Source organism: Blennius ocellaris (genome assembly GCF_963422515.1).
Source record: "Blennius ocellaris genome assembly, chromosome: 15".
In the NCBI taxonomy this organism is placed as follows: domain Eukaryota; kingdom Metazoa; phylum Chordata; class Actinopteri; order Blenniiformes; family Blenniidae; genus Blennius; species Blennius ocellaris.
Genome location: NC_137664.1, coordinates 19,883,037 through 19,900,341, shown reverse-complemented (window position 1 = coordinate 19,900,341; position 17,305 = coordinate 19,883,037). Strand labels below are relative to the sequence as shown.

Sequence of the window (17,305 nt, the reverse complement as noted above, 5' to 3'; positions counted from 1 at the left end):
CCACAAATCCAAAGTGTCTTTCAGTTTAAAAGGGAATGAACAGGATTTTTAACGATACAAGTGCAGCCAAGAATCATTATCACAACTCGATACGAACTGACAAACAGAATACTTTATGTGTAGTTTAACAAGAGCCTCAAATAGTGTTTTTCTTAGTGTAAAAGTTTAGGTGGTCCACCTGCAACAGGCCTGAACAGAAGCCGTTTTCTCTCCTGCGGCTGTTTGCCGGCTCCTCTCGGCTCTGCGTGTCGCCATTATTCCTCTGGATCAATACGGACCAGAGTCTCACACACATTCTGAAGAAGTCAAACACGGAGCGTCTCAAATCTATTTAAAAAAAGCAGCTTGTGTTTGATTCACTCCGCAGATTGATTGGCTTGTTTAAAGTTCAGATGTCACCACGCAGATGCCTGCGTTTTTGTTTTTTTTCTCATGACGTCAACAAAGAATCTGCTGCAGGTTTGTTTTATCACAGTCTCATGGAGGGACGATGCCACTTGTGTAGCCGAGACCGGTATCGGTGCAGCCCGAGTCTGAAGTCCATACCAATGCATCTTTACATGTTTACTGTACACAGTTCAGCTTTTGGGAGTCGTAGTTTATTGACATCAGGATGTTGTATTGACAGTGAATCAGCAGTCAGGTGGGAGCTCCGGTTCGTCCAGCCGCTCGCCGATGGGCGTGCTGAACTGAGCTGACTTGTTGAACGGGGCCTTGGGGGTCGGCGCGGCGCTCACACCCTGCGACACAAAACAACGGCAGAATACTGTCAGTCAGAGCCGCACCGCTCCTCTCCGTCTCCGCACTCTGAAAGCAACTTAGAGCCATCAGGACAGATGAATCTGACAGAAAGATAATCAGAGAGTGAGCACCCTGCACAGAAAGGCAATGATGGGGGGGGGGGGCTGTGAATGGAGTCTATAATCATCCTTCTCTTGACCTTGGCAGATAAACGCTCTCTGCCGCTGCTGTTGCTCTCCGCTGACGTATTCTATGGTGCCATTAGCGACTGTACGGTGATTTTAGACTGAAAAAAAAAGCAGCCACTCAGACGCCACGTACAGACAGACTGCAGACCTGAGGTGTTCATCGTGAGGCTGGAAAAAAATAATAAAAACCACTCTGATATGGATCACACTGCTTATAGCGAGTGTGGTTTCAACACAGTTGCATAACTGTAGAAAAACAACATTTATCAGCACAGCAGGTACATGATTTAATTTACTTGTGGATGTGGTTTAGGGAGTCATGCTTCGCTGTGAAACAGGAGCCTGACAGACGAACATAAAAACACACTATCGATTAAGAGCAGAGGAGAATATAGACTATAAGCCATAAGGTGTCAGAGGATGACGGTACCGGGGTGGGTTTATGCCAATAGATCCTTTTTCATTTTTTGAGATCTGTGGAGGTGAAACCGACACAGCCTTCAACACGTGACGCTCTTATTGTGAAGAAAGGCATTCTCTCAGCCGGGGCTGATTTATAAGAACCATTCCTCTCCTGCAATCTGTCCTGGCTCTTTTACATCATTCTTTATTGTTCTCGCTGCTTTGACGTTGTGACGGATCATCTTCCATTAGGTGATTTTTTTTTTTTCTTAGTTTTTCTGCTCATTCAGATTTATTTGCTGTCGCCCTGATTATGTTTGAGGCCTTTTTCCTCCAATACATCCAACTCCACGGTACTGTGGATCATTTTGTGACGTGGGGCTCATTTTAGTTCAGGAGCCAAAAACATCACAATCTCATCTTGACCGGGCCGGACCGGTAACATGGTTCCATAACAACCTTTAAGTTTGAACTTTAAAGTTTGTCTTGGTCGTGGCGCAGAGTGTACGTGATGAGAATGTCGATAATGTCACAAAACACTTTCAAACAAAAATGAAAACAACATCAACATAAAGCCAATTTTAATGAAACCTTCTGGTGCAGAATACAGTGAAATGTCCCCCAGACTTTTTTCTTTTTTTTAATTGATAGCTTAATATTAATAATTCGTCGTGATAAAGTTTTCCTCTATTTAACCTCCTTTTTATGCCTTTCCTAATGGCTTTATATTAATGTTTTCATAAACACGATGGCTTAAGGTTAGGATTCTTATTCACCTTGTTTTCATGTATTTCCTTTATTTCCTTGAAAAGCTCTGTGAGCCGTCTGAATGGTGCTATAGAAATAATGTCCCCTTTCCTTGTCCTGTTTGTTTTCATAACATACAATGAAATGTGTTTGTACCGTGCACATTAGGTGAGAGCCTAATTACATCTTTTGCAAAGGAAAATAAATGTGCTCACACAAAAAAAAAAGCAAAGAAAACAACAGGAGCGAGTGACACACCTGAATCCGCCGGTAATTTTCACTCCAGAATGTCACCGCCTGCTCGCTTTTGTAGTCGTCACCCTGTAAAAGATAGACGCAGCCGTGAAAACCTGCTGCACTGCAGCAGCCCAGGATTTTCAGGAGTTTTGTAATAAACTGTTGGTGATGTGAACTCTGACGGTGATGCGATCGGCGCCCTCGTGGGTTTACCATTAGATCAGCTAAAGTATCAGTTACACGCCACGTATCACTGCAAAATAAGGATTTGAGGATTAGTACTGAAATGATCTGGAGCCTGTTTATGACACTGACACGGTATCATAAAGATTGTTTACGAGTTTGTTTTTTTCTTTTTCACTCGCGTCTATCCGAGGCACATCCCCATGGTAACCTGCTGTACACTGCAGAGAACCGGATTCACAGTTCCGTCTGTTAAAAGTGTTCTATGGTTCAGGAGGAGCAAGCTTTACATCTGCAAAAACACTTGAAAAAAAAACCCACGAGGAAGAAGAATCGGTGTTTACTGACCAACCCAGCGCAGGAAAATGTCTGCAGAGCACATGGAGCCACTGTGTTTTTCATGATAATCAGATCAGCTTAGTTCAACACAGTAATGAGCATCAGTGGTCAGCACGCGGCCTGATGGCTGTGATTATTATACACGTCGGACAGCTTCTCCATCATCGGGCTAAAATGAGGCCGATCATCATCATCATCATCTCTACTGACATATTCAGCACTATAATGATGATCTATAATTAAGAGCTGCTCTTCAGATAAACATGGTCAGGATCCTGTCAGAGCCAGGTCTGTAATAACAGAGGCACGGAACGCCAATGCTTCAATTTCAAAAGAAAGAAAAGGGGGGAAAAAAACAATATATGAATAGAAAAAAAAGAAGCAAGAAGAAAACAAACATCAAAACCAATAAACAATCAAAACCTCTTAGATTTCCAAAAAGCAGAAAAGGAAAAAGAGGATAAAAGAAAGGAAAAAGCAGAAAAGGAAAATAAAAGAAGAGAAAGTGAAAGAAGGAAAACAAAAAAGTTAAATTTCAGCTTTATTGAAAGACTGGAACGCCAGCTGACATGGGGCGACTGCAGCGTTCCAGTAGTACAAAGACAAACATTATCTTTAAAACGTATTGTCATATTTCAAATATTGTGTAATAAAACAAAACTGCAAACATGCGATTATTCTCCTCACTTTTTAACATCTCACTGAAGAACTTGAATGAACAAACCAAAAAAGTGTTACTTTTTTTCTGGCCAGACACATGACAAGTGTTATTAGTGAATATCTTTTTGATCATCAACAACATTTATTAAATCAAGTACCGGTAGTACCAGTCTACTACTAAAACTCAGTCTTCTTATACGACTCTTTATTTGTTCTCTTACAATAAATTTGAAAACTTCAATATAGAAGCCTGTATATACAAATACAGTTTTCAGACCTAAAGAACTGATGAATCAGCCAAATATCAAACCGGTGTGAGACTCTGAAATCGCCTTACTGAATCCGTTTCCACATGCTTGTCCAATAAAACGAGATATTTCAGGCTGAGCTTCTTGCACATCTGATCTACCTGCTTGTGAGCCTGCAAGCTTGCTGACCCACACATCGAGAACATTGGGAGAACCTACGTGCTCTTTGGTGGACTGGAGTGGAGGTGGCAGGAATCCTTGGGCGCTGAAATCCCTTTGGGTGGTGGAGCTGTAGTCAGTTGGGTCGACCGGCTGGTCCATTACAGCCTTCTTCTCCTCCCTGCGAACGAACGCGACGAGACCTTCAACACCCACTCGCTGACATTTAAATGTTTATTACTCTGACAAAGCTGCACACTGCGATGAAATCATTGAATTAAATGATTAATAAAGTGTTTTACATTTCACTGAAAGGTGTTTTCACCTCCTGTGGCGGAGCGATCATAAACACTGGCAGGGAACTCAAATTAATACCAGAAAGCGACTTTAAACCCGTTAACAAGCTGCAAGAAACAAAACAAATTATGCGCAATGGCGACTCCAGATGTGCATATCCAACAGATGTATTACACTGTTTGAATAACCACCAAGTTTTCACTGTCAGAATGCCCAGATTTGATCTGGAGCACTGCAATTCTAAGTGGAGTTTGCATGTTTTGTGTGTCAAACAAAAGGCCCGTGGCCAAAGCCTACAACAGCCTCCAATCCGGCCAAACCGGCAAGAAAAATGTAAACATTTCAAAGAAACCATGTATTTTTTTTTTAAACAGACTTCTCTACAGTAGCAGACACAACACAACGCTGAGACCTGAACTGAGATATCAGTGATGTTGCCATGAAAGCGAGCTAACGAGCATTAGCCTGGGTGAGTTTGTAAAAACACCACAAGCTTAAAAGTGTTGCATTATAGAGTCATTACTTTTATGGGGGGGTGGGGGACCAATGTAACACATTACTTTCAAAATATCAAAACATTTACAAAACGCAATGTAGGCTATGTAACTGAGCAGCCGGTCGCGTGACAAGAGAAAGAGAAATAGATCAAGAATCTTAAAGCCCTTGGCCAGTGCTGATTCTCAGATTATTGTGAGTTGATTTGTCGTAAGGACAAAAAAATACAGTAAACCTGTGAAATGCACACAATGTCCTGGTGAGTTTGTCAATGAGCGACACACACGAGTTACTTGTCGAAGCGTTTGACAAATCTGCAGTTCAAAACTTGTGGTGAAAGACGCACCGCCTCGCTGAGGAGCAGGAGAAGATGCATTGGTCACGTCACGCCAACTCCTTGTGCCACGCCTCGGACCGCAAGTAACACAAAACACTGTTCTTTCAAATTCATGGCTGACTTTTAAAAAGCCACGTTTTGCCTCTTCATATTATGCCCACTGTGTGAAAAGGCCGCTCAAAATAAAGCGATTCAATAGCCATTGTGGCTTTAATGTGAGCTACAATTAAAGTAAAACAAACTTGTATGTCACAAGATCGGTATTTCTTTTCAAGAAAAGTAGCTTCTATCACTCATGAAGCAGAAGTAAAGAGCTGATTACCAGGAGAGCTTCAAGTTCCTTGGTGTGCGCATCTCTTCTGACCTCACCTGGACCAACAGCATCTCTCACCAGGCTTATTAAATCATTGGGACCACACTGCCTCTCCTTTAGACGTTTACGGCGGCCGACTTCAGCAGAAGGCCACCTCCATCTCCAATGACCCCACCCACCATGCGTGGACAGCACCTGTTTTCTCTCTCTGGTAAAAGATACTGGGCACTAAAAACAAAAACAAACCACCTCAAGCACAGCTCCACACTATCATTGCTAGAATAGTTCTCGTGTTTGTGTTCAAGTGGCGGAAAATAATAAAATCTCAAAATTGTAGTTGCATGTCTGATTTGATTGAACGAATCCCCCCCCCCCAAAAAAAAAAATCTACATTTAAAGCATATTTCTCTGACAAATAAAGTGTCCACTATTGTTAACAAGTGTACATTTAAAACATTTGTTTTCTGTCAAAATAATTATCTTAGTGGTTATTTCCAATCATTGGCACCCTTTGGTTGCAACTTGTGATTACAAAAGTAAAACAATCACATGCCGGCACTGATTAAAATTACACAGTTGGGAAACAATATCAGCATCTATAGTTCATAACCCACCTTCAAGTAATGAAACATCTCTATAGTTTAGTTATTATGTGAGAAATAACAACAAGAAGTAGCAGCAGATAAAGCTATAATAAGCCGACTGTTCCCACCTCTGCGGGTCACTAATAATAAGAAATAATGCGAGTGAGGTAAACACGGAGGCCTTGCTGTGAACCGACACCATCGCTTGAAAAAAGGTGAAAGTTGTCACAGGTGCAGGAAGACGTGGAGAGGAGCTCAGCCAGGAGCCCACACACCCCTGACGCATGCAAACAAGAAGAGTGTGGGTGGACCGGCGCTATGGACGGGGGTTCACACTCTAATTATCCCCACCATCACATCAGTGGGCATCGCCTGTGCATCCATCAAGAGAGAACGATGTGATGTTTACAGATTTAGATGCTTCATAACTAAAGCTTTGAGCTCGTCTCCTCTCCAAGTGCAACACAACAGAAAAGACACTGGAGATTTACTGGATTTGATCGCCCTCATTAGGACCACGAGCCCCCTGTGTGAAAAAAAAAACACACCGTAAAATGTGATTTCTCAGTCATAAACTGCTGTGATTGAAACCAAAAACCAGAGCCGGACGTGTAAATATTACATCACGCCGCTCCGACACGCTCCCCCTCCAGCTGCGGCCGTTTCCGCAAACACAACACATCCACAAAGTGTTCATTCTGCCTCGGAAGGCTTGTTCAGGAGTGCATTCACCTGATCATCTGCGCGATGTGTTTTTCCAAAAGCTCGCGTCGGACGCCTGAAATCATGGGAACAGAAAGAGAACGGGAGGTAATGAGCTGAACGGGCATCGCAAATCGTCTGAGTACAAATGAAAAGAGGTCAGTGTCTGTGTGCACGCTGGAACTCCATGTGCCGCCACACTCTTCCACCAGGACGCCATACAGGTGGTTCTGGGGATGCTGGGGGAGATGAAGACACGTGAACCTTTCGTTCTCACGCCGGGACTCATCGGAGGAGCGTAGGCAGTTTGCAGGGTGGTGGTGTTCTCCATCTTGGCCTCCTGATCTAAGGTGAGGATCCCGGTGTGTCCGTGTCTCCGGATCTGGCTCTTTTCCGTCGCTGTGTCCAGAGCTGCAACGGCTCTCTGGGGAAAAGTCATCAGTTCACATGTTCACAGGTGGAGTTATTACTTTTGTAAACACAGAAGTGGCACAGAATTATATTTCAGCATCACTACAAAATAGTAACCTGTGGCCACAATTGGAAGTGTTCATAAGTCATGACGTTGTGGGTTTGAGTTCAATTGGTTTATGTGAGTATCCCTGTAGCTAACAGTAGCTAGCAGTCTTTATTTATTTGATGTTTTACAATTTCTTGACTCACCTCTTCCACCCAGTTGTGTAGCATACATTTTCCCATTTTGTTGTCCACCTTTCGTTCCTGTTCCGTCATGGTATCGACCAGAAGCGTTCAACAGGTCGTCACTGACTGTGAGGCTATCGCCTGAAAAATGGAAAGACGTGGCAACAAGTTAAATGAAGTGTCCAGCTCAATGTATGGCGAACCTGGAGTGATTCAAATTGGAAGGACTTGAAAGGTAAGTTGGAAGGGTTTTCCCATCCACTCCAATGTTAAAAATAATTTTGAAAAGTTTAAATATCTTAAAAAAAAAAAAAAAAAGGTTTTAAAGATATGAAGAGGTTTAAAGAAGTTATATATTTAAAAAACAAGTTTAGAAGGTTTTTTTTTTAATTGGTGAAGAGCTTAAGAGGTATAGGCTGAAGAATTAAAAAAAAAGGTTGTGCGTCCATTTACATTTTCTTGAGTCTAAATCTAAAAGATATTACAAAGTTACAACACAGCAGATATGTCTTATACAAATTGGTCAGACTGCAGGAGCTGAAGCCAGTCAACATAAATCAATAATTGCCGGGGTGAAAAATCACTCAACGTTAGTGTTGTAGGCTTCAGAAATACTAACCTGGTGGCTTGTGTTTCAGCAGGTACCTCGTCCGTGTAGTTGTTATAGCACAGCTATTCGAGCCTAAAACTGTCGCAAACTGAAAACAGCTGATCCAACGCGAAGCCTCCTTCTGTTGACGGAAGTGTCGCGATGGCGACGACGCCCTGTCATGGTGCGTTCATGGGGGCTGGAAACTTTGGACTTTATCAATCGAAAAAGTCCCATTTCCCAGTTCGGTGTGTTCACATGATGATAGAAACAGTAAAAAAAAAAAAAAAAGGTCAGTTCTGCAAATGAAAGACAAACATTACAATGCAACATGGAAAGTTTTCAGCTCAGATCGTTCCTTGTCTGAATATTTCCCACTTCCCAGTTACTCATGACCCGTAATTCCGCAAACGTTTCATAAAACACATTTTTCACATTTTATACCTACACAGGAACCAGTAGTTTTTCTATTTCCTCCACCTCCTAGTTTTTGTGCTTTAATTTTCCATTTGCACTTTACGATTTGTTATTTTTGTCTTTCTGTTTCATTTTGGAACTTTTTTTTATGTAGTGTGGACTGTGTTTTTCTGTACTAAGTGTTCTGGCCTTATTGAATTTCACACAACATTACACATTAATTCAAGGAGAAAGTCTAGCAAACACTGTAAATCAGTAAGTAACCAGATTTCACAACAAAAACGTCAACTGAATATCTTCTGTCAGATGGTTTAAGTCAGAGATTTTACCCTCTTCTGCGTGACGTCACCTGCTTAATCTTTATTTGAATCAAATATAAATAATTAACCTTTATGCTTGCTCAAATATCTGTGTTATTGCCCATATTTAAACATAAAATGCTGCCAGTTAAAGTGCATTAGTGATTATAAAATGGTTAAAGCTGGTCTGATGGAGACAGCTTTCTTCAATGTGCAAAGAAGCAGATCTGTTGGTCTCCAGGAGACCACTGTGGTTGAAAGCCGGGTCCCAGTAGGTGCAATTAAAGTGAACAAGGTTGACATTCCTGCCACTTGATCACCTGGTTACTGACTTCACATCCAATCCCTGATTGATTCATCCAATCACAGCACATTGTTCACTCCGTCCTGCTCACGACTGAAATCACATATTTCAAGTCCACAGCTCATGTTAAAGAGAATGGAAATATGAACAGTTGAAATGTAAAAATCATCATCTGACTGCTGCATGATTCATTGGATTTAATTAATTTTGATCATTTTAATAAATAAAAAAACATGAAGCTAATTTATTTAGCAAGATTAGTATCTCTTTAACAAAACCTCTTATTCTACTTGGCTTTTCCCTTAAAAGAAATAACGACTAAAACATTTAAGAAGTGGAGATTAACTAACATCTATCTTAATATATTAATTAGAAAACATTATTATTTTGTCATTTATGAACAATTGCAGTTGTCTCATTTATTTTGTAATTAAAAAAAAGTCTGTAGATGTTTATTGGGTGTTCTTTCAGCAGGGAAATTGGAATGTTGCCAATTGGAAAATTTTCTTTCCCACTTGACAGCATCATGGCCATCTCTGGCAGCGTGGTTTTATTTATTTATTCTTTTTTTTCTGCTTTTGGAATCCAGAAATGAGACCAACAAGCTTGTCAAACCAGATGAGAGGGTGAAAGGATTCTGAAGAGGTTCTGTTTATTTTCACAACATTATCCCCTTCAGTAGCAAGTCAGTTGTATTAATTGTTGTCATAAAGCTTCAGATTTCAAAATATTCTATTTTAAATTTGGGGGAGTGTTTTAATGCCTGTAAGAAGAGATGCACTGATATCACTTCTTTAAAGGATGAGTACACATATGAGTACTAGTCCTAGTCTCTACAGTATCGGACCCGATGCCTGATACTAGTATTGGTATCGGTGCTTCCCCCTTTGGGATTCAGTGTCTTGCTCAAGGGCATTCATAAGGCTATGAAAGTTTGCAATTTACTCTGAAAACATGTTAATCAGGCCAAAGTTAATAGTAGGGACCTCAGGTATTGAAATTCTTTGGGTGTGTCAGCCAAATAGGTATCTTGTTTTACTAACCTTCATACAAACTTTTGGCGCCACATTAGGGATTAGATCCCAGTACCTCCTCCACTGTGATTGACTTTGACCAGAAGCTTAAGTCCATAACAGTGGTTTGTGTCAGATACAGATGATGTTGGGAGTTGAGTTGTTGGGAGTTTTATTACAAAAACAAACATCATTTTCAGTGCTTCTGTTGTTTCTGTGTCTGTTTGCCATGTAAATGCCAAACTTTTCTGAAAGGAAAACACAAAAAACGATGTGTTTTCACATGAATTATCGTGTAAACAGGGTCAAAGTAAATATGTGTACTCCTCTATCCTCAAATCAACAAATCCACTTGAGTGCTTTCTCACCACCTCCAATCTGCAGAGTCTGCATGGAGCAGAATGTTTTCAGCCGGTCTCTTGTTTTCTTCTGAAGGTGAAAACAATCCACTGTTAATCAAAGACTCATCGTCAGAGAAACAAACTCAATTTTAGTTTTTTTATTGCTCGGTAACCTTGTTCAAGTCCTCGATGGTTGACAATCACGTATCGTTTATTAATTTTCGATACAGCGGCTGCTAAACTCAACACTCGCTGCCTGTTTCCTTGGATATGAACCGCAGAAACGAACCGCAGAGTGTGTTGCTGAGGAACAGTGAGAGGAGAAACTGTCAGATCAGAGCGTCTGGAAGTGTCGACTTCCTCAGCGTGGAGCCTGACATCGACTCCCGGCTCTCATGACTGCGAATGGCGTGCCAACTGTTGGGTATCAAACCATTATTCTATGGCTTTCCAATGTTTGTTGGTTGTAAATAAGACGGTCACTGTAGCACAGAAGCAACATGACATTGACAGTCAGTGGAGAAATGTAGGAGCTCAAAGCATTCAATAAGAATGCTCCTAGAACAAAAATGAATGTTTCAAATGATCTCTACACAACCTTTGACTTCAATCTATTCAGACAAAATTAACTGAACATTTCCGGAAAGACGGATGAAAAAATAGCAGACATGTTGCTCAAAGCGTCTAAAATATGTGTATAATGGCCATCACTATTTGTCACCGCCTAATTTTGCCAGAATTCATCTTTTATCGCCGAAATTTAGCAAATTATCGGCTGGTATCCACAACGCAGCCTCTGGTTAGTTCGTAATTCTCTGACTCATCTTGATGTTCATGTGCTGAAGCAGAGGGGTTGGAATTTGGAGGATTTTCCTTTCCGAGATGCTGAGGAATTACTGTATATCTGTGTTAATTATGGATGTATAATCAATCTAATTTTTCACTTCCAAAATAAAAATGAAAAAAGGAAATATATTAGTCACAAGGAGCAAAATCCCCACCAACCAAATACATTTTGGAAACACATAATTTTAGCGTGGACATCCAAGCAACACTTTCTGCCTGAAACCATGGCCTCAAGACATCATTGGAGGAAAACTCTGCTGGTCTAAATGTCACTGGTGATTAACTTGCTGGTGTCGTACAAAAACTGGCTTTCAACTATTCTTGATATTTGACCAGAACATAACATACAGTCTGTCTTGATATTGTTGTTTTCACTGACATTAAAGAATCTCCAAACCGCCGACATTGCTCGTGCTCTCTGGTCTATCAGCTGCTGACGTCATTAAGTTCTTGGTTCCTGTGTGGTCGAGGGGTGAGGAGGAGTGTGTGTTGGACGGCGATCAGACATATCATCCCTTCATTCCGCCATCAAAAACACGGCGCAGGGAGAAGTTCTTCACAGGACTTTCGACATGTGTCTCCGACACACAGCAGCCCGTGCTGCTATTTTTGCACCACATTGTGATTGCATGTGTACCGACTGTCTCCATGGCGACCAGCATCTCTACAGATATATATCGATGAGGCATGAATGTGTTGGTCTGTGTTTTCTCGCAACCCGGACTCCCTCCCTTCTTTGGAGACGCCGCTGGTTTTAGCCAAATCACTCCGAGACGCGGCCCCACATCAGCTTTCATCTGGCTCCCCTTTCATCTTCCCCCCACCATCACTTCCAGAACCACCAGCTCGACTCACACCCGGCGCAGTGGTGGACTTTCATCTTCAGCCTCTCTAAGGTCCGTTTGGCGCCACGTGGTGTCGTGTAATTATCTCTCAAGCCACGTCAAAACAACATCTTTTTGGAGTAAACTGCCAACATGGTTCATGCTGTTTATATAGAAAGAACACAAATGGATGCTCAACCTGAATGGCTGAGTATAGATGAATGGGAACGCATCAACACAACTGAATGACAAAAAACATCAGGTCATGCCCCTGAGCACATTTCTATTACTAATCACTACAAGTGAGACAACATTTATCTTATTATTACTTGTCTCTTTCAGTTAATATTGTCCACAAAGCTTTAAATGTGTACACAGATTAGCTGAGCTGTCAGCACCGTGTGGCTCCGTCTGATGATGAGTTCACTCATTAAGTTCAGCTGATGTTACATCAGTTAGTGGGAGGAAGATGCTCTGTAATGTGGTTGCTAGTACCTCTTGAAAAAACAGGTTTTGAAATGTTGACAACATCAGAACGGTGGAAATAAAATACCAACATGCAGACCACTCATTGTGTTACGCTACATTATGTTGGGTTATGTTAAGCTACATCGTGTTTTGTTACATTACAATATGTTACGGTAATGTTACATTAGATAGTGTTACATTATGTTATGTTATGTTATGCTATGCTATGTTATGTTATGTTATGTTATGCTATGCTATGCTATGTTATGTTATGTTATGTTATGTTATGTTATGTTATGTTATGTTATGTTATGTTATGTTATGTTATGTTATGTTATGTTATGTTATGTTATGTTATGTTATGTTATGTTGCATACCATAAAGTTAAGTTGTATTACATTTCCTTATGTTGCTTTATGTTATGTCACGTTAGGCTACACTCTCACAAAAGTAACCTACATTCTATACCTAACCTACAGTCTCATACGTTTCTAATACTAATCCCAGATATGGATGCTAATGTCACTGTCGGGCATCTCTCTTGTTAATGTCAGTTGGATAACAAAATGGGAAAAGTTCTGTTACAAAGTCTAACTCTGAGGTACATTTCCCAAAATACAACAAACATTTTGCGTGTTCACCTGAAAACATTGCTGTGTGAACGGGGCTTTAATCACATGAGTTTCACTCCATGTGTAACAGAAGTGGCAGTTCTGTATTTCAGACATGTATTTGGGGTTTTATTTGTCTACTTGTGAAGTAGATTTAATCACAGAATGCATTTTATCCATCTCTAATTGTGCAAAAGGAGGGTTGCCAGAGGGAAGGAGGGTCTTTCTATTCTCTCTGTCCCTCCAAACAATCCAAATCAAATCACTCGAAAGAAAGTCAAACGGAAAAAAATTAACAAATAAAAAGCTGGTTCAATATTTCCTTTTAGAACAAAGACCTCACTTGATGCTAAATACTCAAACAAGTATTAGTTACAAGGTTAATGACAGCGTTACATTCCACCTCTGCCTCGGTATAGGAGCAGGTTTCGGCAGCTGTTTATTTGAGGGCGGCGAATTGCTCCCAGGACTTCCTGCCGCCGTGGGGAAAGTCCTGTGTGCACGTTGTGGCGCAGAAATCCTTAACCTGTGTGAGCGAGAGAAACCCGAGATTGAAATTGTTCAGACCTCGGGACCGTCTGGAAGCTCGCAGCGCCTTGGAATTTTAAACTATACGATTCAATTTGTGAGCGTTAATAACGTTGGGTGCTGTCAGATCGCAGTATTTACAAAGCTGGAATAACACCCCGGCGTCATGAAGAGAAGCGCCATTGTGCGCCTGAGGGGGTTGCTGCGATTTGAAAGCCACTGGGGATTCTTCTTTTTCCTTTTTTTTTTTTTTTTTTAGAGGCCGGCTTCCACCTCCAGAGCCAAGGCCTTGTGTTTTGGCTGGCGCCCATCAGTGCAGTCAGCTGGTCAGGACACCTCTTCTTTCTTTAATTCTTTCTTTCTCCCTGTACATACGTCTTCAGACACCTTCGGCAGACAGCTGCTGCTTCATATCCGTAGGCAAACATGGAAAACGCTCCCTCCCCCTGCTTTTACTGGAATCCGAGGGCAAATTATTGGCTTATTCTATTAACACATGTGGAACAAAGTGTCAGAGAACATGCAGGCCACTTTGCTGGAGTGTTTTTGAACCGGTAACCAAAGAGACATTTGTTTATATAAAGACGGAGTGAAATGTGGACCTACGCAAAACTCTTTGTCTCCATCTACTAAAATCCAAGATGGTTTATGATCGTATCTTTGCACCAACTTCAACATAGTTGGATTCAGAGTGGACACAAAAATAAAAAGGAGGTCAGGGAGTTCAGGTGGTGACACAAAGTGTGTACAGCTCTAATGTGACATCTATAGAACCACTCAGGATGATGAAAAAAATGCTGGAAAACATACAAATATATAACATGGTCCACATTGAATGGTAATGATGAATTCATTATTCATTTCACTGATATAGCGCTTCATGAAATTGCAGTTTGTAATATCTTTTGATTGGATTTGATTTCTCTGATCACATTTCATAACTGAAAAGCTTTAATTATGATGCCTGGCATTGTGTACGCAAATTATTTATATATAAAACTGTTTTAATTGCCATTCAAATACAAATACCAAATACAGCACAATTATTTCAAGGCACTTTCCCAGACTTAAAGTGTTCATGATCTGCAACATTGCTTTGGGAGGAGCTTCATGTCGTGTCCAAGGTTTTCCAGCATCTTCACCATTGTGCTTTCTTCCCAGAATGCATCCTGGTGCCATTCGTTATCCAGGTAAGTGACACATACACGCAGCTCTTCATGTCATATAAGAGGAAATGTGATTTATTCTGTATAGAAATTACACTCACCTCTATATTTACCTTGTCCAAAATAGACTGAGGTCTCCTGGCTTACACTGATAACATGCTCATATCTACGGCCTTCAGATTGTGAGAGGAAGTTGAATTACCTAAAAAAAAAAACCCAAGATCATAGTCGCTCCACTCAGAAATTAAAAAAAAGGAAAAAAGGAATGCTCCCTCAGCCTGATGGTTGGAATAAGAAACCATCAAACCATTTAGCTGCGAGGCCAAAGTGCCAACTACTGTTTCACAAAGATGCTCAAGTTTCAAACATATCGTCTGCAGTGCTTGTTAAGGTGAAAGTAAGAACTTTTCTGGAAACCAGATGACACGAAGAAACATTTGCCAACGTATTTAACCTGACCAAAGAGTTGCAGTCACACTACATCAACTCATTTCCAGTGCAGGTGCAGGTGTGCATCCTTCCCACGGCGCTCATCTGGCATCCATAATTAGGTAGGTTTGTAATTACGATGTGTGAGATCCAACCAACCAGGCAGAGCTGCTTCAAACACTTCCAAACTTTTCTTCATTTCCGACACGTCAGCCGTGGGCCGACGCCACGGAGACACAAACACTTCATGAGGCAATTGTTTGCTTGTTTGCTGGATAATCCTCGGGCAAATCCCTTATTGAACCTTATTGCAACAATGACATGATGCAGCTGCTTTCATCATCAAGTACCAGAGACACCAAGAGTTCCACGGGAGAGTAATCCATCCTCCTTGTTTTAAAGGGCAGCCATTTTGTATCAGTGTCTTTCTTGGTCGCCGCTTTCTGAACGAGTTCCCACTGCTTTATTGCTGCGTGTCCAATATGGCCCTCCACGTCACAGGTTTTAATTAACTTTTCGGCAAAACAACATACTTGAACACTGCAAGGGTTCAACTGAAATACCTTTCAGTGCTAATGGCTAGATCCCTGAACGCAACGGGGGTAGCGCTGGTGACAAATGCATCAACGTGGCCTGAGTGTCTCAAAGGGTATAAAAGCCGACGATATGACAACAGAGCCAGAACAGCAGAGCGAGGCTTCTGGAGAAGAGTTCATCCAGCCGAACCGACGCCTTGTACCTCCTCCAAGACCTTCACCATGAGGCAGTCAGTAATGTCGGCCGTCTTTGCCACAGCGCTCCTCTTCAAGTGCTACGCCCTGTCAGTGGCGTTGCCCACGGGCAAGTCCGACAGCGACTCGCTGGAGCAGGACGCCTTCGCCTCACCGTTCGGCGACGAGGTGATGGAAAACAGCCTCGGCGACGTCGACCTGGCCGCCGTGACCACAGCCAGGGGGCCGAGGGTGCTCGTCATCGCCGCCGACCCCAGCCTGTGGCGGGAGCTGCGGATGCTCCGCGGCGGGCCGTCCTTCCATAAGCGGAGAGCTGACGACAACAGCCAGGTCGCCGAGCACCGAGACGTCGGACAGGACCCGAGCATCCCCATCCTGAGGAGAGACACCATGAGGTGCATGGTGGGACGCGTCTACCGGCCGTGCTGGGAGGTCTGAGACATTTCAGTTGCGTGAAGACGGAGAACAGACGATGGCCACTGGATCCTGTTCCTGTTTTACGCCGCGTTGTAGCATAAACCTGTGTGTCAGATCGGAGAATAAACATCGTTGAATTCTGCTTTTTGTCTTGGTAATGTTTTCTGATTGTCTTCTTCCAAAGGCAAGATGTTGAAAGTCAAAATTTACTTCTCGAGCATCTGATACATTTGTTATCCAGCAGAATCTACACGTTTCTGTGATTCTGCTCTTAAACTACTTATTCAACGAATAAATCCAAAGCAGTTGTGTCAAACGCGTTTCAGTTCTGTGACCACATACAACTCAGTTTCATCTTGAGTGCAGACGGGTGAAATAATGTCATAATAACCTTTAAATTCAAACCTTAAGGTTTGTTGTTGTTGTTGTTGTAGTGCAGAGTGTACATGATGGAAATGTCAGAAAACTACAAAGTAAATTACTGAAAATCACAACAATGTCAACATAGAGTCAGTTTCTATGCAAAATACAGTGAAATGTCCCTACAGCTTACACTGATCATTTGAAAACTCACCTGGCGAGATTGGCAGCAACAACGTGGGCAGCTTTCATGGTAACATCTCAGCGTTGTGTTTTGTAGCTCCTCTCTCTGCACTTAGCGGGGGCGACGTCACCGCGGCCGGCCGGTGTTCGCTCTCTTGGAACCGGAACGGAAGTTGCAGCTGCAGCTCTGCGGCTGCAAAAAAAAGTTAACGAAAAATCTCGTGCAAAGCGAGGATGTAAACGACAACAACAACAGAGGATTCATGAGGTCCAGATTACTGTTGCAACGTCACATATTTGCGGAGCTCGACGCCCCGTCGACATTTTAGCCTACTTTCTGGAGCGGAAACGCGCAACACACTTGTCTCTGGTTACGCTTTGCCGTAATTCTCTGTTCCATCCCTGCCCTTTTTTGTGCGGTGGAAACGGGGCTTGAGACGGATGTTTTGTAATAGCAAAGGAGCTTGTTTCTCTCTTCTGCCGAGCTGTAGGCATTACGCTTAAG

The 17,305-nt window shown here is 42.1% G+C and overlaps 1 protein-coding gene across 1 annotated transcript; it reads left to right on the top strand.

Moving 5' to 3' along the window:
- Window positions 1–15,867: 15,867 nt before the first annotated feature.
- pmchl (pro-melanin-concentrating hormone, like) lies at window positions 15,868–16,278 on the top strand (the record flags this gene model as incomplete). The annotated part of the gene is made up of 1 exon (XM_080510413.1): window positions 15,868–16,278. The coding sequence occupies one exon, from the start codon at window positions 15,868–15,870 to the stop codon at window positions 16,276–16,278; it is 411 nt and encodes a 136-aa protein (XP_080366539.1).
- Between the last annotated feature and the right edge of the window lie 1,027 nt (window positions 16,279–17,305).